The following is a 26,657-nucleotide window of genomic DNA, read 5'->3' on the forward strand; positions in this document are numbered from 1 at the left end:
ATTATTTTACCTTTGTGACATATTTAGTGATTTATATTAGATTTTATTCCAAAAGACAAATAAGTTACTCTTATTAATCATGTGATAAAAATGTTGTCACCAATAAAGTTGTCACTATAAAGTTGTCACCAATACTGAATGAGTGAATTTTGGCTGTTTCTCCTGGGGAGGGGAATATAAGATTATTTTTCTCGGAGCTACTTTTCATACCACCAATTGTTATATCTTTGAGGGCTGAAGAAATAGTATAGTGGATTCAACCAATATAGCTCCCTGAGCCTACCAGGAGTGATTCTTGAGTGCACAGCCATGAGTAATCCCTGATCACTACCAAAAACATCCTGATCACTGCCCCAGACACAATATATATGTATATATATATATATATATATATATATGTTTATACACACAACTTTGTATCATGTTTGTTTTCATTAAAAGGTAAGGTACCTTATGAAATAAATATATTTGATTTGTTAGCATTGAAGGACCAACAGCACTTGCATTCATGCCTATTTATTTTATACCAGCACATCTGATACCTAGGATTTCCCCTTGGACATTTTATAGTTTCATGGTGCCCAAGAACACTAGGTGGTATTTGGTGATCTGTTTAAGGGCCATTGCAAATTGAGGCATGGCCACTCAAAGTACTTACGCATGGAAGAAGTGGCAGGAGAAGGAAATTGTCCATAGTGTAGGAACTGGCACAAGGCAGATCATTACCTTGCATACCTCAGAACTCAGACTATTTGTGGTGGCTACAAAGGCCCAACTAGCATTGACTATAGAATTGCTGTGTGTTTTAGCAATTAGAATTTACCTACAAGGAACCTAGTGATCATGAAGACTATTTATCTGTGCATCTATCTACCTTTATTTCTGCAATAAAGTTAGTAAATATGACACAGATATAAATACAGTCTAGAATCATTAAGTTAATTTGCATTTCTAGTTCAGAAAGACTGTGTTCTGTGCACTCTGTTCATACAAATGCTACAAAGACTATTTGTTGTTTTATAGCTACTACACTGTATGTTTTCCACTTAGTAATTGTCTTAAACATCCTCTCATGTTGATAGCTATCTTATTTCCAATGGCTATAAGCTATATTGCCTTCTAAAGGCACCATTTTAATTCAACCAGAATCTGAAAGAATTTTTAGAAATAACTTTTACTATTTTATTTTGAGCCTCTAATAAGAAAATTTGATTTGTCTTTATATACCTTTTCTGGAGTTGTTCAGATATGTGGCATCAGTTTGCTTTTCCTAAGATAATGAATGCCAGTTTCTTCTGTTGTAGAACTGGTGCTTTTATATTTTATGTAATTACTAAATTTGTTGAGCCCTACCTATGTATTATTCATATCTACTTCTACTCTACTTCTCATTTTATTATTAGTAGTAAACACTTGAACAAATGGCTCTGAGTAATACTATCAAGGGACAGACAATGGACAATATTTTATTAGTAAACTATTTTAAACTTAATGTAACAGCATAATGGAATTTTTGTTTGCTTCTTCATTTGTTAGTCATTGAGGCTGGGGAAGGGGGAGTTTGATGCCATACCTGGAGATGCTCAGGGGATTACTTTACACTCAGGAATCCTAATAGTGCTTAGGGGATCATATAGGATATCAGGGACTGAACTTAGTCAGCCACATGACCCTTCTGCTGTGTCATCTCTGGACACAATAATTTTAGGTCTCCTTTAATACAAACCATCTAGTGACTAGCAAGTTCTATCTGTTGCCTATGCTAGGCATAATGAAAACTTTCAAAAGGAAAAGAAAAATGATACCTGCTTTAAAGAATTTTCTAACTTGTGAGATTAAAAGCAGAGATTTACAGAGGAAAATTGTAATAAGCAATACAAAGAACCAGCATATACACTTTATAAGGGAATAGAGAGGGTGTTTATTTACACATACTTGGAGTTCAGAATGTTTTCCAATAAATAGTTGTTCTTCAATATAGAATAAATAATAGGAATGTGAGTGTATTGACTTAAAATTTAGATAAGGGGTCCCAAAGATACAACTTATGTTGTATGCATCAATCCCTATTGGGCTTGCAACACCACATAAGATCCTGAGTACAGAGCACTACAAGGTGTATCCCTCCACCCCCACAAAAAAATAGAAAACTAAATAATGATTACTGTTTTTTTTTAAGTTTTTTGTATACTGTGACTTACAATGAAATATTGTGTGCATTTTATCAGTTCCTCATATATACTATATGGCATATATTATACATAATACATTATAAATTATAGTGTTAATAATGTTTGCATTCTTCTGATAGAAATTAACACTCAGTGAAGTTACATAATTTGTCTAAAATCAGGCAGCTAGTGAGTCACAGAAGAAAGCTAAGGACCCTAATATTCACTGTGTGAAGAAAGTAAATTGTAGACAATAACATTCCATAGCTATTTGTTAACTGTGGATTTTGGGTGAGATGTTCCCATTCCCTTAACTAATCCCTACATACAGAAAGAAATCTCGGGAAGAGCTGCAAGCTTTTGCTAAGAATTCACTATTTACTATCTGGGGTTCCTACACTGCAGTAATGGTAAAGAATTACAGTGATGTATCTCCTTGTCCTAGCAGAGCGGGCTTCAAAGCTAACTGTCTTTTACCCTCATTTTAAGGATGCCTGTGAGATGCTGATGGGGACAATCTTGAAGGAACTTCAGGAAAAGAATTCAGTCATTCCAGAACTTGCTTCTTTAAGTGCAAAAGTGCGTTCACCTTCCACCATCCCAGACTCAGAGCCTCGAGCTGGACTTATCATCACTGGGAAGACCCTAGAGTTTGCCTTGCAGGAAGGTCTGCAGAAGCAATTCTTGGAGCTGACTGCTTGCTGTCAGGCGGTGGTCTGCTGTCGAGCTACACCCCTACAGAAAAGTGAGGTGGTGAAATTGGTTCGCAACCATCTCCGAGTGATGACCCTCGCCATTGGTGAGTGGGGTGAGGACCCAAGTCGGTCTGACTTTAAAGTGACACTGGGTTCCATGCTTCCGTCTGTCCCTTTTCTTTCTTTCAGTATGCATGTTCTTTTCTCTTCTGTTTTTCTCCCTTCTTCCTCTCTACCTTGCCTAGGGCTTTCCTCTTTCCCACAGGCATCTATCTATTGTCTCATCTGTTCTGAAAGTTGCCATCTTGTATTCCTCTCCATGATAGGAATCTGACATGGGAAGCATAAGGCTGGAACTCTTGTTGTTGGTTTTGGTTTTGTTTTTGTTTTCAGATCCCCTGCCCCTCAAATTAACTGGGTTTAAGGTAAAATACTCATAGAACTGAGCAGTCTACTTGTTCTTCAGCAACGTCATTATTCACTTAAACATTTCATTTATTTGTTCAACAACTATTGAGTGCCTTCTATATACCAGGCATTTCAGAATAAAGATATGAGTATGTATAAAACTGATAAAGTGCCTTTTCTTTTTTTGTTTTTTTTTGTTGTTTTTGGGGGTCCACTTGCAGGTTTGACAGGAGTGGCTCCTGGATCTGCCCTCAAGAATCACTCCTGGCAGTGCTTGTGGGGGTGGCATATGGAATGTCAATGATTTAACCTGGGTTGGCCACATGCAAGGCTAGGCCCTGTACCTGCTATATCATCTCCAGCAACTCCCCCCTTTTTTTTTAGTTTTGGAGCTATATCCATCAGTACTCAGGGCATACTTCTTCGTGTGCACTCAGGGATCATTTTGGTGGATTCAGGTGCCCATTTGGTGGTGCTATAGATCAAACTCCTTTTGGCCATGAGCAAGGCAGTAAGCACCCTACCTGCTGTTCTACCACTTCAGTCCCAAAGTCCCTTTCCATAGGTGTTTGGAGGACTCAGAATAAAAGACAAGGAACAAAAAAACAAACAAACATTAATATCTAAGGTATTAAATAGCCCTAAAGGCTACTGAGAAACCAAGACAGATGCAGAGGGATTAGAACTCTAGAGAACAGGTTGATGACTGTTGTGTCTCACTTGTCAGGTTGTATGTCAGCAGAATAAGGGAACCAGAGGTAATCTACAGAAAGAACATTCTTTATGGGACAGACTCTGAAAGTGAAGAGCATGTACCATTCTCCTTTGTCTGAGGCCTATAATGATAGGGCAAAGGGAAGAGTTTTCTGTGGGACAGCTAAGGACAGCCAGATGACTGCCGGCCATATCACATAGTTTTAGAGAGGCTATTATAAAATAATTCTTTAATCTAAAGAGATAGGGGTAACTGAAGGATTTTGAGCAGAGGAAGAACATGATGTGGCTTAAATTTGAAAAGATCACATTGGCGGCAGGTTGAAAGTCACTGTAGAGTTTTCATGCACATAATTGGGATGCTGCTGAAATAATGCAGGCAAAAAATGGTAGCTGGAACTCAGATGGATTCAGAGGATATAAAATATATATATAAATATATATATAAAAATATATATATATAAATATATATATATATATTTATATAAAATATAAAATATATAAAATATGATTGTTTATTGGATTTGATGAAGAGCTGAAGACATTTGCTGATAGATTGGATATGTTGTATGATAGATGGAGTCAAAGAGTTTGCTGAGCTTTCGTCCCTTAGTGCAGATAGGATGAAGTTGCCATTTATAGAGATGGATTCAGGAGTTGGGTCTTATACAACAGATGGTAAGGTCTATCAGATGTCTGTGAAGTGATAAAAGGCAGGTAGCTGATTATAAAATCTGGAGTTGGTGATGAGAAATTGGCTAGATTTATAAATTGGAGAGTCATAAATCTTGTGATCCTTAAAGCCTTGATAATATTAGATGACATTATCCCCAAAAAAAGTTTAAGTGGAAAAGAAAAGCAGTGTGAGATTAAACTCTGAGATGATGAGAGCAATGAAATCTCAGGATTTGGGTAGAATTTTAATCAACTCCCTTATTGAAATAACATATAAATCAAAGAATTATTCAAGGCCCAGGATCCAGGTCTAATTTTTTCATCTTAAATCTGAGTGTTTTGCATTTACTCAAACACATTACATGGGCCTAGAGTTCTCAAGGAAATTTAGACTATTACTAGAAATCACATGAATGGTTAGTGGACAGTTGGGAGCAATGAATGTTTATTACCAACAATAATACAATACCTCTTTCTTTAAGAAAAAAAAGTGTTCCAATGTATTGAGGGAAAATAAGAGAACTAGATGCAACAAATAATCATGTCATACATAAGACAGATATATATACAGGATTGTTATGAAACTTTATGAAGGGGCATCTCATTTAAGGGAAGCATGAAAAGGATTCTTCAAAGGAAGTTGCAACCAAGCTGAGATTAAGAGCAGTTGAAATCCATCAAGGTGGGGAGGGAGTGATAGAGAAACAACATGTATAGTGACTGGAAGGTGCAGTGTATGGAGAACTCCAAGTGGTGTAAGTGAAATGGAGAGGAGGAACAAACTCCAGATAAGACCCATAATAAAAGAGATTACTCCGTATTCGCTTCCTGATGGCTGGCAGCTTTCACGTTTCACTATACTTCATTAGCTCCAGATAACTTGGATACTGGATGAACTGAAGGATTTGTTGGTGTGCTTGAGTTGTCACTATTGATTTGCAATGTTGTCATCTTTTCTCTCTTCCTTGAATATGATTTTCCTTCCCTCCTGCCTACTGAAGGTGATGGTGCCAATGATGTGAGCATGATCCAAGTGGCAGACATTGGGATAGGGATCTCGGGTCAAGAAGGCATGCAGGTGAGTGGATGTCATGGTGCTGGAGTACCATATCCCACCAGAGATAAAGGGAGTCTCTGGTTAGCTAAGGAGTTGGGTATGGGAAGTGTATCCATTTATTCATTGGATAAGCATTGTGGTATTTTTCTGGGTTATTTTAGCCATAGCAGTTTATTACCCAAAAAATTAGCATATGTAATTCATAAGGATATATACATTTTCAGCCTCACCATAACTAAATTTTGACAATGATGAGAGCTAATAAAGATTTGTTAAAGAATCTTAAACAGTATGGGGGGCTAGAGAATAAGAATGAGGGATGTGAGAATGTCCTTACTTATGTAATGTGTCTAAGTATATGTCTGTGTGTGTGTGTGTGTGTGTGTGTGTGTGTGTGTGTGTGTGTGTATGGTGGTGGTAAGAAATTTTAGACAAAAACTCTGATTAAATCTTTTCTGCCACAGTGATTTTTCTGTGAAACAATTGAGTATGAGGAAGGAGGTAATGTGAGCTTTGGGAGTTACCCGAGAATTATAAGCTGTCACATCTTGTTGACCTAGCCCATTCTCCAATTCCATCAATTTATGTGTGACTGCAGTTCTTTTTTCTGTTTACTCCATTGAGGAGAAGCACATGCAGTCGGCAGCACAGAGCATTCTTACTATAGGAGTTGCTGGCTAAGGAAACTGGAATTGCTAAAATTGTATAATGATTATAAACTAGGAAAATTCTTATTTATTTATGTGGGTTTTTTTTAAGGGAAGGTTGTAACACTTGAAGACTCAAATCTAATTCTTGTCTCTGTGTTCAGGATTCACTCCTAACAGTATTTGGGGGACTATATTGGGTGCTAGGAAATGAATCTCAGCCAGCTCCATTGAAGGCCAGTGCTTTAGCCTCTCTACTGTCACCAGTCCTAAGAATTTTTATTTTATACAATTGGTCATTTTGGAAGAAAACTGGGCAGTTATCTAAGCCAGTGCATTAAAGCTCAGTATTCAGGGGTGGGTTTTTAGGTTTTTGTTTGGACTTTTTATTTATTGTTTTATCTGTTTTTTTGTTTGCTTTTTTTTATCAACATTTTGGGTCGAGACCATTGATTTAACTCAGCTAAGTCAAAATGTGCTTTTTGGTCAGGCTGTTTTAACATGTGACTTCTCCATTGTTTTTGCAGGCTGTGATGGCCAGTGACTTTGCTGTTTCTCAGTTCAAACATCTCAGCAAACTACTACTTGTTCATGGCCACTGGTGTTATACACGACTCTCCAACATGATTCTCTATTTTTTCTATAAAAATGTGGTATGTAGCACCAAGAAATCAGTCCCTTTCTAATTCCATCTTTCAGTCTGTGAGTAAAGGATGAAGATGAAGTGCACTGTGCTAAACTACTTCCCTTATTATAATATTAAGAGCAGCCAGGAACACCTATGCCACATTTCTAGAAATAATCTAAGAATATGCTATGTTAACTGCCAACAGCAAATTACTAGGCTTGTCCATCTGCTTGCATTTTCTATTCCCTGTGCATTAAAATTCAATTAAGCCTTGTCGGGTTCATTTAAAATCCAATTTTTGACCTTCCACAAGAAGGTTATGGCAAGCAGAATTATGAAATGTTTAATGTTATCTGTCAGGAGAAAATGAAAAGGTTTGCTTCCATTTTATAGGAGATGGCAAAAAAATAGTCTCTGGATCTCAATTTGATGCTCTTCATAGTGGACTAAAGACAAATACTAACAAAAGCCCAATAGGAGGCTTTTTAGCTTAAAGCTGGTTAGTACTTACAGATTAATGATTGTCTAATATCCCAGAAAATGTATTAGTACATGGCAGTTATTTGATGTTCAAGAAACTTTAGTTTGTTTGTGTCATTCCTAAAAGGGCAGAATTTGGAGAAGAGCTCTGGTATCTAATCTTTAGGATATCATTCACCTTCCAGCATCCTCTCTTGTAAACTTAAAATTGCTTCCCTTACTTTCATCCCTTCTACATGGGGGGGGGGGCTTATGTATCTTTTTTATCTGTTTGTTTGTTTGTTTTTCGAGTCACATCCAGCAGCCTCAGGGCTTACTCCTGGCTCTATGCTCAGAAATTGCTCCTGGCAGGCTCACAGGACGATATGGGATGCCGGTATTCAAACCACCGTCCTTCTGCATGTAAGGCAAACATCCTACCTACATGCTATCTCTCTGGTCCCAGGGCTTATGTATCTAAGTCATAATTATTAGACTAAATTTAATTTTCCTTATAAATCCATAGGTAGCAGGCTAGTAGTAAACATAAATTTGTATATTATTATTTTGAAATGTCATCCTTCATAGAAATGAAGAAATAAATATAACTTTGTTTTCTTCCAACAACTTCCTCCCAATTGTGGGTAGTAGATCTGCTGGTACCATCCCATTTCATGGCCAGGAAGAAATTATGAATTCAGATAACAAGAAAATGAGCATTTGCTAAATATGTGTTTTGTACTAGCATTGGACTAAGTTATAGTCTTCTAGACCAAAGTTTCTTCACCTTTTCCATCATTGCCCACTGATGACATTCTTTCCTTCATGTGGCTCCTCTGTCCTACTGGTTGGCCCTCATTAAATCATCCTATACCCTTCCCCCATTTAAATGATTATTTTTCTCCTGTGGCCACCTTGGGATATTCTGAGTATCCAAAAGGAGCTATATAGCTTTCATTTAAGAAGCACTTATCTAGAGGCCAGAGAGATAGTATGGAGGTAAAGTGTTTGCCTTGCATGCAAAAGGACGATGGTTCAAATCCCGGCATCCCATATAGTCCCCTGAGCCTGCCAGGAGTGATTTCTGAGCATAGAGCCAGGAATAGCCCCTGAGTGCTACCGGGTGTGACCCAAAAAAACAAAAAACAAAAAAGAAAGAAACACTTATCTCTCGTTCAAATGTCTCAGCTCGACTACATATTAGTCAAGTAAGTTTGGACATGTTCCTTAGACTGTCACAGATTTTCCTTCCGTAAAATGAGGAAAAGCAAGAATTTCCCAGCTATTAAGGTAGTTGAAAAGAATCTTTCCAAACATTAGATGAGGACTAGGAGATAATACAGTAGGACACATGCCTAAAATGTGGCCAACTCACATTCCACTTCTGGCACTGCATTTTATCCCAAGTATTGCCAGTTGAATCTCTAGAGTTTCTTCAGGAACCACCAGAGTAGCCTAGGTAATCTTTGGCATTGCACTTTAGACCTGTGTTGAACCCTTGTACCAGTAGGCTAAGAATCCATTATTCTGATTATTGTTTAAAGAAATTCCTAAAAAAAACCTTCTTAAAATGGTGTTAGTGAATAATAGGAAGAAGTTGATAGATAGTTTATGTGTATGTATGAGTTTTCATTTAATAAAGCATATACCACAAGAGAAAAAAGAAAAATCTTCAATGTAAGTTGTATTCTATTTAGATAGAGGCACAGTTCAGTGTATGGCATAAACAACCCTAGCACATTTGGCTTTGTCTACGATGCAAATATTCTTTTTTGTTTCCCTAGGCCTATGTGAACCTCCTTTTCTGGTACCAGTTCTTTTGTGGGTTTTCAGGAACATCCATGACTGACTATTGGGTTTTGATCTTCTTCAATCTCCTTTTCACCTCTGCACCTCCCGTCATCTATGGTGTTTTAGAGAAAGATGTATCTGCAGAGACTCTCATGCAACTGCCTGAGCTATACAAAAGTGGGCAAAAATCAGAGGTACGAGTCAAAGCCAAAATGCTTACATTGATGCTCTTTGGTTCATACCTGAGTATCTTCCCATTAGCCCACCTCAACTATTGTGGGACATTCATAACAATTTGTAACTCTTCGAATGATTTGATTTTCATGATGATGCTGTTCCCACCTCAACATTTAATTACTTGGGTTACTTATTTATGAGATAAACACAGGTAAAACTATCTCAGACCTTCTGGATTTGTAAGAGGAAATTTAGATGCCTACATGTCTGTTATTTACTCACTGCCAGTGAGCCATCAATCATGAGAACTAGCCATGGCCTGAGGTATTTTTCTTCACAAAAAAGACTAAGAAAGACCCTAGCACTTTACATCCAAGTTGAAAAATTTGAGTAAAGGATGTAAGTAAGTTTTTTTAAATTTTATTTTATTTTATTAAAACAATTGTGATCTACTGAGTTCTTCATAGTTGAATTTCAGATATATAATGAGTCAAGGCCCTTCCCACCACCAGTGTCAACCTCCTTCCATAAATGAACCCAAATTACATACTATATTACCACCCTTTGACACCTGGCCTGCCAATGTATCAGGCCTCTTTGAGTTTAGATTGTTAAAGTATAGTCCCTTGACTCTATTATTGTTGACATTGGCTTGGATATTTAGTTCTGTCCTTATTTATTTCCCCACTAATGCATCTGAGACCACTTGGCCCCAGGCCCCCAGCCTTTCTTTACTCCTTTCCTCTTAATTTTATAGAAAAATGTGGGAATTGTGATAAAATCAGGTAATATGTGTCCCAATATGAAAAATGAGGGAGTGCTAATTTAGAAGATAAGAAATAAAAAGAAATATAAATAAGTATTTTTTTAATGTACAGCTTAAAAGAAAAATTTATCAGAGCTGGAATGTGAATCCTTCTCAGTCTTTGCAACCCATATTAGAGTTTAAAGTTTTACATTCTACTATCAGGTAAAACAGGGGAAGTTATATAAACAACTTCCTTTGCCTAAAATCATGTCTTATTGCTATATATACTGATCTCTGATCCTACTGGTCTACCTGTGACCTATTGCTTTACATCTGCCTTCCCACCACCACCTCTTTATCCTTCTGTCATTGCCACTATTGTCTCTTACCTAGAGTGTTCTTGTAAATAGCCAGTGAACTGAGCTGACTGTTTCAAAATTCTTTTCTTCATAATTTAACTTTCACAGAATAATAATAAGCACTAACATAGCCCTAATAAATATTTATGTAGTGCCTCCTGTATGCCAGACACTCTTTTGAGCCCAAATAGAATTTGACCTTCAAGTAACCTTGCTGGATAGAAGCTTTCATTAACTACACTTTGTGGGTAAGGAAAATCTGGCCCAGGAGATATCTTAAGTAACTTGTTTGGGTCACAAATCTAGGTACAATTGAATTGAGCCCAGGATGTCTGCCATTATGGCCAGCTATAGATAGCACTGCAAGTCTAAAGCAATAGTGTTGGCAAAATAAATATATAAATAAATTAGAGCTCTCAACATGACAATAAACAAAAAATGACATCCTTACATTTTAATGGATTCATTTTTAATATAGTCATTTCTATATCCATCAAATACTAAGGATGGTATACTAGTTTTATTTTATCTTTATGTATTCAATGAGATTCTACCTAAAGATATCTCATATTGCTATGTACTGGACTTTCAGGTAATACAAATAAAGTGTAGTAATTATTCCTATACTTAACATTATACAATTATAAATTGAATTATATTTGTTATTGCATTGCCTTTTCTTTATTAGGGATCCTGTTCCTTTGATTCCTTTACTATGTGTCCAGTTATATCTTGTATATAATATACACACATATAGTGTCTATCTGTGTACACATTTTTGTTGTTGTTGAAAAGAATAATAAAGTTCTCTTACTAATATTTAAACTACTATTAGTATAGAAAATGTTCTTAGTATTTATTTATTCTACCCTTATGTATGATCCTGAAATTCACTGATTCATTTCTCAAAGTTAATTTAGATTGCTTTTGAACTCAGTAATATGTCCATACTTAAAGAATTTCCTTTTTATTTTGCTTTTTTAATTTTTTTTATTTTTGCTATTGATAAAACTTTCTCATGGACATCATTCCAACAGTATACCTATCACCAGTGTACCCTTTTCTCAGCACCCTCCTCACTTTCCCAAACTCAATTGTATGTGTCAGTTCTCCAGTTACATTGCCTTTAGGCTTATGTTGCTACCTTGCTATTATCTTTTAAGTCCCATATATTAGTGAGATCATTCTGTATCTATCACTTTTATTCTTACTGACATGGTTGAACATGATGTCCTCTAGTTAAATCCATGTTGCTGACAATTGCATGATTTTGTTTTTTCTTAGATCTGTATAGTATTCCAATGTGTTTATATATGGCTTCTTGATTCATTTATCTGTTTTTAGGCATCTGAGTTGTTTCAATATCTTGACTATTGTACTAAATGCGACAATGAACAATATATGCATATATCTTTTCTAAATAATGGTTTTATGTTTGGGGAGAGATGTCAAGAATTGGTATTTCTGGATAATATGGCAGTTCTATTCCTTTTGAGGAAACTCCAGATTCATTCCATAGATGTTGAACCAGATGACAATCCCACCAAAAATGGATGAGGGTTCCTTTCTCACCACAACCCTGTCAATACTGTTTCCAGATATTTTTTGATATGGGGTATTCTCGCAATACCACAATATTATGAAATCAGTAACTAAGAAGTTTGAAGTTGTTTCTTAACTGACTAGCAAATTGGAAATAACAGTTAAACCTCCTCTATAAATTTGGAAAAGTGATTAACTATCCGTAGGTTAGACTATTAATTGTGGATATTTTAGGCTACATGCTGCTCTTTATGATTCCATAAAATAAAATAATTTCATATAACTTATTCCTATAAAGTTGTTTTAATATTGTACTGTCTCAATGCTATTTAAAAAATTAAAACATGTTTAATGACACATGAAAATAATTCAAGATTCTCTGCATAAATTATAAATATTTTTATTGATTTTATTTGTCACTTTTGCATGTTAACTTCTTGGAAACAAGAGATTAAATAAATAAGTTCCCTGTGGGGGGAAAAAGAAGGGAAGGAAGAAGAGAGAGAAGAAAAGAAAAAGACTCAGGGCTGGAGAGATAGCACAGCAGAAGGGTGTTTGCCTTGCATGCGGCCAACCCAGAACAGATGGTGGTTCGATTCCTGGCTTCCCATATGGTCCCCCATGCCTGCCAGGAGTGATTTCTAAGCACAGAGCCAGAAGTAACCCCTGAATGACACTGGGTGTGGCCCCAAAACAAAAACAAAACAAAACAAAAAGAAAGACTCATACTGGTAGGGCACAGAAGAATCATATGGTACCCAGGATTAACTAGGGATAGTTATGTGGAAGGCAAGCATCTTACCCCTAAACTATTCTTTGGCATTAATTAAAACTGAGTTATTGATAGATAAGGTAATATGATTACAATAGTGCTAACTTTTAAGGTTTTGATGTGCAGAATTGCATTTTAACTATTACTAATGTACCCAAGATTCAAAGGTTCATGTTACCTGTGCCACAAGTGATACTGTTGTACCTTGTGTCACTTGTAATCCACCTCTTCTCCCTCTTCCCCATCTCTCCCCAGTCTATTTGACTCAGATTTGAACTAGCTTCTAAAAATTAAGAGTCATCTAATGCCTGTACATTACCTAAGGATATATGGACAAGGAAACCATGCCTTCAGCTTTCAACAGATCAAAGAACTATGTGGGGGGTTCCTAAAGGATCTCAATCTGACTTAATTTTCAAGCCAGTGATCAGAAATGTGTAGAGAATTTTAATATAAAGATTGTCCTGTTTCCCATACCCTAGTTAAATTCCAAGTTTATTGTGGAAAGGAGGGCACTGAAAAAAATTAGCAACTGTTTTATTTTATTTTATTTTATTTTATATCACTTACTTTCCCTGGCCATGCTCAGAAATCCATGTACTTCAGTCTTTGAGTTATTCTGTGGTTTTTTAGTAAATGGTTCAAAAGTCCATTTATATAGATTGAAAAGTTTATAGTCCTTAACTTGGAAAAGTTGTTGAACATTTTTTTATCTTGTTTTGTTTTGGTGGGGGGGGGGCATACTTGGTGATGCCCAGAGGTTACTCCTGGCTTTGCACTCAGAAATTGCTCCTGGCTTGGGGAACCATATGGGATGCCAAGGGGATGGAACCACAGTCTGCCTTAGGCTAGCGTGGGCAAGGTGGACGCCTTACCACTTGTGCCACCACTCCAGCCCCTGAACTTTTTTTGTTTCTATCAATTTTATACACCTTCAATTGAGCTAGCAAGTTTAATAATTATTGCACATTGAGAGCAGATGTGTTCTTGGCATGTGGCTTTTTAAAAAAGACATTAGATTTCAAATAATTTGAACTTTATTTGAGCATCCAAATAATTTTCACTTTGTGCTCAGGCCACTTCTTGTCAATGTGTATAGAAATTGTCTTCTTAAGAAAAGATGAGTCTAGAAGGCTGTAGCCAGAAATTTTCCTTCCAAAAAAGCAGTTGTGCTCTTTCCATCTCTCCTCAGCCACATAATCTTTTCTGACTTTGATCTGTGTCCAGATTTTCCCTTTCAATTCCCAGTAGATGCCAGGAATTAATCTCAGAAGAGTTACAGCCTGTCCTATAATTTTTATTGACCCTTCTCTCTCTGTGCACTAAATCCCTTTACTTGCAAGACTTTGAAGAAATTGTACTCCAAATTTATTATTTTCATGCTAAGCTTTTTGAAAAACCTTTAGTCCTTCAGAAGCTTGAAGTTCTCTCTCTCTCTCACTCTCTCTCTCTCTCTCTTTTTTTTTCTTTTTGGGCCACACTCTGTGACACTTGGGGGTTACTCCTGGATATATGCTCAGAAATTGGTCTTGGCTTGAGGGACTATATGGGAAGCCAGGGATCGAACCTCAGTCCATCCTGGGTCAGCAGCATGCAAGACAAACACCTTTTCGTTGTGCCATCTCTCCAGCTCCAGAAGCCTGAAGTTCTATTTTAATGTAATCCCAAGTTGTTGTCTCTTGCTGGCAGTATTTTGGTTGCCACATTGATTCTACCACACTCTTTCACCATTTGGTTTTGCTTACATATTATGATCACTTGAATTTTTTAAAAGACAAGTAAATTTTAATTCCATAATTTTCAGTAAGAAATTGGACTGGAAATTATAAATTATTTGTGGGGTGTGTGCACATGAGGCATATCTTGGGTACCATATCATACTAGGGATCTAATCTAAGTACCTACATGCAGCTTATGTAGTTTATCCCCCTGAGCCATCTCCCTGGCTCAAAACTATAAATTTTCATTGCTTTGAATTTACAGAGAAAACTAAATTATTTTTTTAAAAAAACTACATGTAAATATTCCAGGTGAGACCTTTGAAAATGGAAGACTTTTTCTTATGGAGAATAACCATGTTTTTTTAAATAATTTGTTCTTTAGGAGAGAATTAGACATTTCAAGGAAATTACAGCCTCTTTTTTATTTGAAAAATTTGACTAAGAGCACATGATAAAGGACTATTTCAGGAATAGGCTGCAAATGTTATCACTTTGTCCAGGAGGGAACATCACTAATAAAACATAGCACTCTGACCTGTGTAGCTTCAGAGTTCTCCACACAAAATCCCATTCAACCAGAGCTGGTTCTTATTTGGAAGCCTCTTTTGAGTGCTTGTCAAATACCTACTTTATCTTTCTTTGTCTTCCTTTCTGTTTTTGTTTGGGGGTTGGATTAGAAGCTATTCTGTACTCCATAAGAATAGCAAGTATTAGTTGAGTATCTGTTATAGAATATCATCATATCAAAAATCACCAAGATCCCTACTATGAAACAGTAGAAAATTGAAAGTTGTACAATGGTGAGGTAGATTTGTCTATTTACTTTTATGGTAAAAATAAAAGGAGAGAAAGAGGAACTCCTTCCAGGTATTCTTTCTCATGGATGACATCATCTCATTCAATTTTTCACTACTTGTTACAAATCCCATCTGCTCTGTGAGTGGCAGAACAAAGGCATACTTTTGCTCGAAGCATCAAAATAAGGTCTGCCACATATTGTTTCTCACCTTTGCTTTCACCCTTGTTAATCTGACTTCCTGTCCAATATCTCTTTCATTTTCAGGCATACTCACCTCTTACCTTCTGGATCACCTTGTTGGATGCCTTTTATCAGAGCCTGGTCTGCTTTTTTGTGCCTTACTATGTGAGTCTTTGTTTACAAAAAGTACTTGTTCAGAATGATGCATCTTTGAACTTGATTGGTCAATTTCTAGAATGAAAATATAGATTCTTCCTATAATCAAGTTGTTAATTAAATGATACCTGCCTCCCCAATTGTTAGGTAATAGATTAGATTCACAATAAGTACGTTATTGAGTTCTTTCATTTTTAACCCTGTTGCAGTTTATCAGGTCACTTTTGTAAGTGGCTTGAATAAAATGGAAAATCTGACCATGCAATAAAGTGAGTCAGATCAAAAATGCAGAATCAGAATCCAGCATTAGTATTAATGAGTTGGGGCCGGAGAGACAGCATGGAGTTAGGTCGTTTGCCTTGTATTTAAAGGATGGTGATTCAAATCCCAGCATTCCATATGGTCCTCCGAACCTGCCAGGAGTGATTTCTGAGCATAAAGTCAGGAGTAACCTCTGAGCACTGCCAGGTGTGACCCCCCAAAAAAATGAGTTCTGGGTTAATTCTAGTACTAGAAAGAGAATATTAAATTGAAGCTCATAGACAATAGAGACAAGGACCAGGAAAATCAGCCCATGGCAGAAAGCTTACCATAAATAGTGGGGATGAGGGGGGGTACAGTTAGGGAAGAAAAGGGACCACTATGACAATGATAGTTGGAAATGATCACTCTGGACAAAAACTGGATACATAAGTGATATGCATGATACCCCTTCAGTAAAAATATTGCAAACCATAGTGTCTAAAAAGAAAGAGAGAAAGAAAGGAGAGAGACAGAGAGACAAAGAAAGAGAGAGTCAGAGAAACAGAGAGAAGAAAAATATCTGCCCCCAAAGGCAGGCAAGAGGGAGAGCAGGTGGGAAACTGAGGACATTGGTAGCGGAAAATGTGCACTGGTAAAAGGTATTATACATTGTATGACTGAAACTCAGTCATGAACAACTTTGTGACTGAGAAAATAAAAATCCAACTATATTATGAATAACCTTGTAACCACGAAGTTTAAATCTATTTAAAGCAGTATCCTCAAATGGAAAACCTTGATTTGTGGGCCAAGTCTAGAGAACCTGACTAAAGAATGTATAAAATTTAATTAAAAGACAGATCAAACAAGGCTGGAGCAGTGGCGCAAGCAGTAAGGCGTCTCTGTCTTGCATGCGCTAGCCTAGAACAGACCTTGGTTTGATCCCCTGACCATCACCGGGTGTGGCCGGAAAAAAAAACAGATCAAACGAAACAAAACAGATCAATAGTAGGCACAAAGCAGCATGTCATAGTTACTACCTCTCTCCCAGGAAAAAAAATTAAGTACTTTGATCAGACACAATGAAAATAGAAACAGCCTAGTCCTGATAGGTATCAACAAAACTGCACATTGGACCAGAAATACGGTCTAAACTTAAGGCACTTGCCCTTTTTTGCAGCTGATCCTGATTTAGTCCACAGCATACATATGGTCCTCTTACTATGTTCAAGAGAACAGAACCAGAATAACACCTGAGTGTTGTTGAGTTGGCATTCTCTCCTAAAAAAAAATACTGAATAGAAATAGTGAAAAGGATGATGGTTTTTAAACTATTTTAATGCACCCAGCCAAATATTTCGAGTTTATTGTATTTCAAGAGAAATATAAATTGTGTAGTCTTCCATATCTTCAGAAGAAAATGCTTAAAATTGTTAAAAACAAGAAACTTGGGGGACAGAGAGCTAGTACAGGGGTCATTCACTTGCTTTATACACAGTCAACTGGGTTTGATCCTCAGCACCCATAAGATCCCCTGAGAACTTCCAGGAGTTATCCCAGAGCTGAGAGCCAGTAGTAAACCCTGAGTACCATTAGTGTTGCTCCAAAACAAAAATGCAAACAAAAAAAAAGCTAGAAACTCTGTCATTAAAGACTACTGTAAGTACATATAGTAGAAGAATAGGAGATATTTATTAGTAGAGATATAAACTTGGCATAGCCAGAATTACTGCAGTCATATTCATTGTAACACATTTGATAGTTCTCTGTTCTGTAAAGTGCTAGAGCAGTTCCAGTTCCTTTGAGTAAAAGATTCTAGGAAAATGAATTATGATAAAAGATAAAGAGGAACTATCTCAAAAAGTCAGGTTATATAGTTTATCTAGGAGAGAATCAGTACACTTTTCTGGATACTCAAATTTATCCTACATGTTATCAGGAACCTTGTAGAAGAGACTTTTTTCAGTTGAGCTAGTGGGTGGTGATGCACCACTGAGCACTCCAAGACCACTTACTGCTGTTCTCTATCTATAGGCCTACCAGGGCTCAGACATTGACATCTTTACATTCGGAAATCCCCTGAACACAGCTGCTTTGTTCATCATCCTCTTCCATCTGGTCATTGAAAGCAAAAGCTTGGTGAGTTGGTTTAAGTGCCTCTGAAACTAAATGTTTGGATAAATGACTCCTATTGGTGACCTTGCTAAGCCCTTCCTACCTGCAAGACAACTGGTAATGTAAAGAGTGAGGACTCTATGGGAGATGATACTTGGCTATGTTTGTAGATTACTGAATTGCCATTATGTTGAGGTGGATGTGCAGCCAGGAAAGTGGAAAACCCCTGTTTGGACCTCTTGGAGTCATATATCTATGGCGGGTGATTCATTGGGGTGTGTCCAGGGTTCAAGAAACAATGATCTTACAATGACCTTCATTCTGTACAAGCAAACTGATGCTTTTCAACTTAAACCCAAAAAGAGGGAGATTATACCTCATAAGAGAATAATCAGAATTTGGGTTTGTTTTTGTTTTTTAAACATAATCAGATATTCTTGTTCTTCTTTAGTTAAAATTCTTCCCTGGTTTCCTTTGTAGAATAAAGTTTGAAAGCTTTATATTCTATGTGACCTCATATACAGATACCCATACTTCTCTCTCCAACCTCATTTTTACTACATCAGTCTCATTCCTGAACTTGAAATGCATTCTCCCTCTTTCAGTTTCTCGTATACATTGAACTCATTATTACATCAGTCTTAGCAATATTCTTTCTCTTGACTCCTGCACTTTAACCATCTCAAATGTATTTATACAGCATCCAAAATACTATTTCCTCTAGTCATGTAATTCTTGGGAAGATATTCACTTTCTCATACCATCCTCGGGTTTTTACTCATTGCTCTGATAATCCATAACTTTTTACATATGATTATCTAATTCATCTTTACTTCTGCATTAACTATAATCTTTTTGAGGACATAATTTTTGTTTATTTTGTTTGTTTATTTTATTTATTGCTATGTATCTAAGACAAGGTCAAATTCTCAACTAGAAAAATTGAATTGATAAATAAATGATTAATGATCTAACTAATGTTTGGCTATATTTACCATCCTGATCATGAAAGTATGAATAGCTAAATGAGGGAAGAGTTTGAAATGTTATAGGAAATTACATGGCAAAATAATTTGATTATAAAAAATTATAATAAGTTATACATAAAGTAAAACCAAATATTTGTGGCATCATTTGTTTTAATTACAGCCTGCTATCTCCATACCTTAACAGTATAAAGTACAGGAAAAGTTCTTATCTGCAAGTGTCACATGCATAGAGTAAAAAAAAAATTCTAAAACTAAAAGATCTTGATAACTGTTATTTAATATTTTAGCACTTGTATCAGTACTTTGAATAATGCCCCAGGAAGTTGTAGCTTATGTTATTTATTAATGTGTCAGGTTGGGTTTATAGGCTATGAGCAACAACAATCATTTTTGGCAAACCTGAAAAAATAGAAATGTTATTGAAAATAAGCTGAAGGACCATGGTGAAACAAAATGATGAAAACTCCCAGAGGATTCAAAGTATCTCTTGAGATTTAGATAACTGAACCTAGAGGACAGAGTATCTAGATAATAATCTGGTCTGAATTGACTCCAGGCATTTTCTATCTGCTCTGCCTTTATTGGCCTTCATATTTAAACCTGGTGATGAAATTTTGTTTCTTTAGTTCTAGTTATAGTTAGTCTTTCACTAGGGGAGGAATAGTTTGCCAAGATTCCTTGACCAATCTATATTTTTTCCTTTAGTTTTTGTGGCACACCCAGTGATACTCAAGGCTTACTCCTGCTCTGTATTCAGGGATAATTTCTGGCATTACTTGGAGTACTGTATGGAGTTCCATACAGAACTTGGGTGGACCATATGTAAAGCAAGTACCATTATATTATATTTCTGGTCCCCATGGCTATTTTTTTTCATGTAGTACAGCACATTCTCACCAAGAAAAGCAGGAGTGAATTCTAGGTGCTAGGAAAATGATAACTGCTAGAGGGAGCCTGGTTTGGTGCCCGGCACTGTGTGGTTCTTCAAACATGATCAGGAATGACCCCTGAGCACAGATATGGGAATAGTAGCCCCTGAACACTGTCAGGTAAGGTTCACAATAAAGAAATAAATCCAAACTGCTAGCATGACAGGCAATGCTAATATTCTTCTTCAGGTAGAAATCTGTTTTTTATTCGAAATAGTTACTTTATTAAACAGTGATTTAGGAGTCGGAGTGATAGCACAGTGGTAGGGTGTTTGCCTTGCATGCATCTGGCCCAGGATGGGCCAGTTCAATTCCGGCAACCCATATGGTCCCCCAGTCCTGACAGGAGTAATTTTTGAGCAAAGAGCCAGAAGTAATCCCTGAGCACCACCCAGTGTGGCCCAAACAAACAAACACAAATCAGTGACTTAATTTAAAAAGGAATAAAAATTTAAGTTTTTATGACAATGAAAGGTTATGTTTAGTATGACCAAATTTATATATTGGTTCTATAAGTTAACTCAGACTGCAGGTAGCTAGAGCATTTGTTCCCTCAGAGGCAACTTAGTGACTCAGGTGTTGTCTCTATAGTCTGTGAAATTGTCCCCAAGAGGAATTTCTTGCTTAAAATGAAAGGAGACAACATGAAAATAGAGACCACATATGCAGTTGCACACTAACTCTCACTGCATCCAATGTAAAATTTGTACATAACCCTTCTAGTCACGTAATCAAAGTGAGACATGTGGTCCTCTTTAATTTCAAGCAAGTAAAGAAATAGAGTCCTGTTGAGTGCTTGTTAATAGAATAAAAATATTAATGGATAGTTTTAGATTCAATGGATTGAGGCCTTGCCTTAATGAAAAGAATAGACCGGTGAGTGACTATATTTAAAAAAAAAAAAGAAGAAACCCCAAATTCCACATTTTGTATGGACACTATGAAAGGAATTATTTTTGAGAGTTACCTTTGTGCATTTGATTCATTTTATAGAATTAAATAATGATATGGACTAGTCACAAAAGAGGCTCATTTTCAGTGTTCTGTTCCTCTTATCTCACAGACTTGGATTCATATGCTGGTCATCATTGGGAGCATATTGTCTTATTTTTTCTTTGCTTTGGCTTTCGGAGCCATGTGTGTTACTTGCAACCCGCCTTCCAACCCCTACTGGATTATGCAGAAGCACATGTTGGATCCAGTATTCTACTTAGTTTGCATCCTCACAACCTTTGTTGCTCTTCTGCCCAGGTATAGTATTTGTTTTATAATCCAGAGAATAAAGGAAATCCTTAGGCATAGAATTCTTCAAGCAGCAACTAAGATGAGATGGCAACACTCCTGTTGAGTAAAGAAGTCAGGCTGTGTATTGATTAAATTATCATTGTTAACTCTTTTGCTATAGGTCAATAGTAGCTTAACCAAACTGGAAGATTTCCTTCTCTCATGGAAAACTCGGTCGTTGTTGGTAGTCTACAGAGAATAGGGCATTTTAGCCTCACAAGGGCATTTAGGGACTAGATCTTTTCATCTCTGTTTCTGTTTTACCATATCCCATCCATCTGCATGAATGAAAATGACTCACCAACAACATATCCTTCTGTCTGCCTGTGAAAGAGAAAATAGAGGGAAACATGGTCACTGCCAATGGACAACCCAGAAGTTTCACACATCATAACTTATATATCACTAAGTAGAGTGTATAGGAATGTATGGTCTGAATGACTCAAATTTGGGAGTTTCTAAAGAGAAAGGGAAGAATGAGTACTTAGAAACCAGTATCAGTCTCCCAACATAATCTGTGAGCACTGAAAACTTTATAGTTGCCCTGTTTTAGTAATCCTGCCCATCTTAGTTAAACAAATTGCTGATATGGGTGGAAATGGCTGAAGGAAATTTTACTTTTTGGTTTTCTGGCCACACCCGTTTGATGCTCAGGGGTTACTCCTGGCTAGGTTCTCAGAAATTGCCCCTGGCTTGGGGGACCATATGGGACACCGGGGGATCAAACCACAGTCCTTCCTTGGCTAGCGCTTGCAAGGCAGACACCTTACCTCAGCGCCACCTTGCCGGTGCCGGCTGAAGAATTTTTGATCTCTAGGATTTTCTTTATTGGGGTACATATTTAACTGTGCTCAAGGATTACTCCTGTCAGTGCACAGGGGATATCTGGAATTAGGATTGAACCCTAGTCACCTACATACCATAAAAATTGCTTCCACTATCTTTCAACCCTTATTTGTAGATTCTTGGAATGTATAAAATTTCCCCTTTATAGCTTTTTTATCTGGAATATGAAAGTAAGTCCTGGTTCTATATTTTCAAACTAAATGTGAAAGTCAAAATAATAATTTTGTATTGTTTTTTTAACAGGTTAAAGAGCTGTGGCTCACAGGCCAAATCTGGCCTATTGCCCGTGTCTGTAACTAAAGTTTTCTTGAAGCAGTGCCATCATGCTCATTACTTTATATATTATCTATTGCTGCCTTTGCACCACAGTGGCAGGTCCAACAAAACTGTCTGGCTTGCAAAGCTTGAAATATCAGTACCTGGCCTATTAAGGAAACACTTTGCCAGCTCCAATGTGAAACACCATCATCAGAAGCTGTGAGCACAGCTCCTTTGTGGCTGATGATATCTCTTAGAATGCAGAAAAACTTCATTGAGTCATTCTAGAGAAGCTCTGATTATATGCTTACAATATCACTGTTAATTTAGATCTGCAGTGCCACGATTATTAATTTCAAACAAAAAAAAAAAGATCAGATCATTTGATTGCATTCAAGTGATACCCTTAAAGACAGAAATCGTAAGGAGCTATAGCAGTATAAATATATCTAATACTGTTGTGCTAGGCTGAAAATGACCTGAAGTCTACTCAGGTTGAAATTCCTCAAACCGGTGTATGTCATGAGAGAGAGAGAGAAAGAGAGAGAGAGAGAGAGAGAGAGGGAGAGAGAGAGGGAGAGAGAGAGAGAGAGAGAATATATGTATGTGTGAGTATGAGAAAGTTTTGTTGTTTTTTTTTTTCAAATTAAGATCTTAAAATGGGGAGATAATCTGGATTATATGATAGAATCTGCAGTGGCACGATTATTAATTTCAAACAAAAAAAAAACAGATCAAATCATTTGATTGCATTCAAGTGATACCCTTAAAGACAGAAATCGTAAGGAGCTATAGCAGTATAAATATATCTAATACTGTTGTGCTAGGCTGAAAATGACCTGAAGTCTACTCAGGTTCAAATCCCTCAAACTGGTGTATGTCATGAGAGAGAGAGAGAGAGAGAGAGAGAGAGAGAGAGAGAGAGAGAGAGAGAGAGAGAGAGAGAAAGGAGAGAGAGAATATATGTATGTGTGAGTATGAGAAAGTTTTGTTGTTTTTTTTTTTCAAATTAAGATCTTAAAATGGGGAGATAATCTGGATTATATGATAGAATCCTTTTATTTTGGCCCCACATACAGTTTTCTGAGCACTGCTGGATGTGACCCACATTCCCCCAGTAAACAAATTAATCAGGACATTTTTAAAAAGAAAAAAATAAAAGAAAGCGGGCTGGAAAGATAGCACAGTGGTGGGGTGTTTGCCTTGCACACAGCCGATTCAGGACAGAGAGTGGTTCAAATCACAGCATTCCATATGGTCCCCCATGCTTGCCAGGAGCAATTTCTGAGCACAAAGCCAGAAGTAGCCCCTGAGCATGACTGGATGTGACCCAAAAAGAAAGAAAGAGACTGGGAAGTCAATAGATTTTTATTCCCTGACAGCATGTAGTCCCCAATCATCACCAGGTGTGGGCTGGAGCCTGCTAGGACTGCCAGGGTGGTTTGAGTTAACCCTCTAGCATTCCAGAACCTGAGCAGTGTGTCATCCTTAGGCCCTTGCTTTGAACTATATGACCTGGAAACAGAAAGAGACAGAGATATTTGACAAATGAAAAAGGATAAAGCTCTTTGACTATGGTAGCAGTGATTTTAGCCACAAACCAGAGTATGGCAGCCACTAGAAAGTAAGAGGAAAAGATTCTCCACTCACCTTAGAGGGAACTTGGCTTTTCCAGCATTTTGATTTTTGCTTCATGAAAGTGATTTCCAAATACTTAGCTTTCAGAACTTCCAGAGATTATGTTTGTTTGTTTGTTTGTTTTGTGATTCTCAGTATCAAGTTTCTGCAACTGATTACAGCAGCCGTGGGGCACTAGTACACATTTTAGTATAACTGAGATGAATATTAAAGTAGCATACCTCAAAATGTGGAAGTAAAAGGCAACAGAACTGGAGAGTTGTTCTATAGAATTGAGCGTAGCCCCAGGGGGGTTGCGGATGAGGGTTGCTGTATGAGGAGATATTTGTAGAAAAAAGTGATTACTGATGTGTGTGGTGTTGAAACTGTGCACGAAACTATCATTAACAGTATAGTAAGTCATGGTAACCTTAAAAAAGGCACGGGTTGAAGTAGCACTGAAATTGGAAAATGGGTAGAAGATGGAAGATTTTTATTTTATTTTTATTTTATTTTTTAACTTATTTGTTGTTTGTAAGGTTTTATATTTTATATTTATTTTGCCATTATTTTTTACACTTCTATAAACATTTATTTAAGTACCATGATTACAAGCATGTTTGTAGTTGAGCTTCAGATATAAACAGAACACCCCTCATCACCAGTGCAACATTCCCACCGCCAATTCCCCCACCCCTGCCTGTATTCTTGACAAGCATTCTACTTATCTTTTAACATTGTCATGTTAGTTGTTAGTGTAATTTCCCTAACAGAGTTCACCACTCTTTGTTGTGAGCTTCAAATTGTGAGCCGGTCCTTCCATCCCTTCCAGCCCTTAACTATATTGTCTCTGGGCCTTATTATAGTAATGTCTTTAATTTTTCTTAAAATCCATAGATGAGTGAGACTATTCTGTACCTATCTCTCTCCCTCTGACACTTAGTTCACTTAACATAATAGATTCCATGTACATCCACGTATAGGAAAATTTCATGACTTCATCTCTCCTGACAGCTGCATAATATTCCATTGTGTATATGTACCACAGTTTCTTTAGCTATTCATCTGTTGAAGGGCATCTTGGTTGTTTCCAGAGTCTGGCTATTGTAAATAATGCTGCAATAAATATGGGTGTGAGGAAGGGATTTTTGAATTGTATTTTTGTGTTCCTAGGGTATATTCCTAGGTATATAGCTGGATTGTATGGGAGCTCGATTTTCAGGGTTTTTTTTTTTAATTTAAAATATTTACTTAAGCACCATGATTACAAACATGTTTGTAGTTGGGTTTCAGTCATAAAGAAAACACCTCCCTTCACCAGTGCAACATTCCCACCACCAATTCTCCTTATCTCCCTCCTACCCACCCCTTGCTTGTATTTGAGACAGGCACTTTACTTCTGTCACTTAACTACCATTGTCATGATAGTTGTCAGAGTAGTTATTTCTCTAACTTAATTTCTCTAGATTTGTGGTAAGCTTCATATTGTGGGCCGGTCCTTCCAGCCCTCATCTCTATTGTCTCTATTATTACAATAATGTCTTTTATTTTTCTTAAAACCAATAGATAAGAGAAACTATTCTGTGTCTATGTATCTCCCTCTGACTTATTTCATTCAGCATAATAGTTTCCATGTCCATTCATGTATAGGAAAACTTCATGACTTCATCTTTCCTGATGGCTGCATAGTATTCCATTGTGTATATGTACCACAGTTTCTTTAGCCACTCATCTATTGTAGGGCATCTGGTTTGTTTCCAAGTTTCTAGCTATTGTAAAATACAAAAATGTTAAAGCACATGATATAAATAGTTTAAATTTTCTTAACCAGAATGGAATTTGAAATGTGGTCATTATAGTTTCTACTGATGAAAATTTAGAAGAAAGTCAAAGCATAGGCTGAGAAAGCCTTATCATAGAAAAGAAATAGTATCTTCATGAATGCAGTGTTACTACAAATATGAGTGGTAAAAGAATTGTTTGTGAGATTCAAAAGGAAACGGGGAACATGTTACTGAAAATTTGAGAAAAGGGAATTTTTGCCATGTTGTGACTGAAATCTTGGCTGGGTTGTGTTCTGCTGTTAGGTGTAAAATAGAATTTGTAAATGATGAATTTGGATGTTTAGCTGTGATCTTTAAGCAAAGTGTTGATGGTTTGGCCTGGTTTCTTCTTGCTGCATTTTAATAAAATGTGAGAGAGAAAAAAAGAGATAGGAAAGAACTAGCCCAAAGGAACTAAATTTAGGAAATTCCCAAACTACCCAGATTTTAAAATTACAAAAACTAAATTGACTATTGAACATAGTCCTTAGAGCAGAGGTTCCCAAATGTATTTATCTCTTCTCCCAAACTCAAACACCCCTGAAAATCTACTTATTTGGCTTAATTTTATTAGAATTACTTTTATTCTTGAGGCAATTATCGCTTTTGACAATAGAGTGTAATTGTAACTAAACTTAACAAAGGGTAAAAAGCAATCTTAAAGAAGGCAGTAGATAGCTAGGTTTTATTTATTTTTCACCCAACGTTTCCTACTCTCCCAACTCTACCTCCTTAGAAAATTTATTTTAAATAATAATAAATTACTGGGGGCCAGGTGATAGGACTGTGGTAGGACATTTGCCTTGCATGCAGCCAACACAGGACCAACCTGGGTTCAATCTCTGGCATCCTAT

General features: G+C 36.7%; 1 protein-coding gene across 1 annotated transcript in view; it reads left to right on the forward strand.

The window, feature by feature from the left end:
- Nucleotides 1–26,657, forward strand: part of ATP10D (ATPase phospholipid transporting 10D (putative)) — a 110,909-nt gene that overhangs the window by 82,213 nt on the left and 2,039 nt on the right. Inside the window, exons 16-22 of the mRNA XM_049790207.1 lie at nucleotides 2,661–2,970; nucleotides 5,665–5,741; nucleotides 6,895–7,020; nucleotides 9,239–9,439; nucleotides 15,628–15,708; nucleotides 17,977–18,081; nucleotides 21,039–21,226. Of these exons, the coding sequence (XP_049646164.1) occupies nucleotides 2,661–2,970; nucleotides 5,665–5,741; nucleotides 6,895–7,020; nucleotides 9,239–9,439; nucleotides 15,628–15,708; nucleotides 17,977–18,081; nucleotides 21,039–21,226 (1,088 nt within the window). The remainder of the gene's footprint in view (nucleotides 1–2,660; nucleotides 2,971–5,664; nucleotides 5,742–6,894; nucleotides 7,021–9,238; nucleotides 9,440–15,627; nucleotides 15,709–17,976; nucleotides 18,082–21,038; nucleotides 21,227–26,657) is intronic.

Source organism: Suncus etruscus, chromosome 16, assembly GCF_024139225.1.
Source record: "Suncus etruscus isolate mSunEtr1 chromosome 16, mSunEtr1.pri.cur, whole genome shotgun sequence".
Lineage (NCBI taxonomy): Eukaryota > Metazoa > Chordata > Mammalia > Eulipotyphla > Soricidae > Suncus > Suncus etruscus.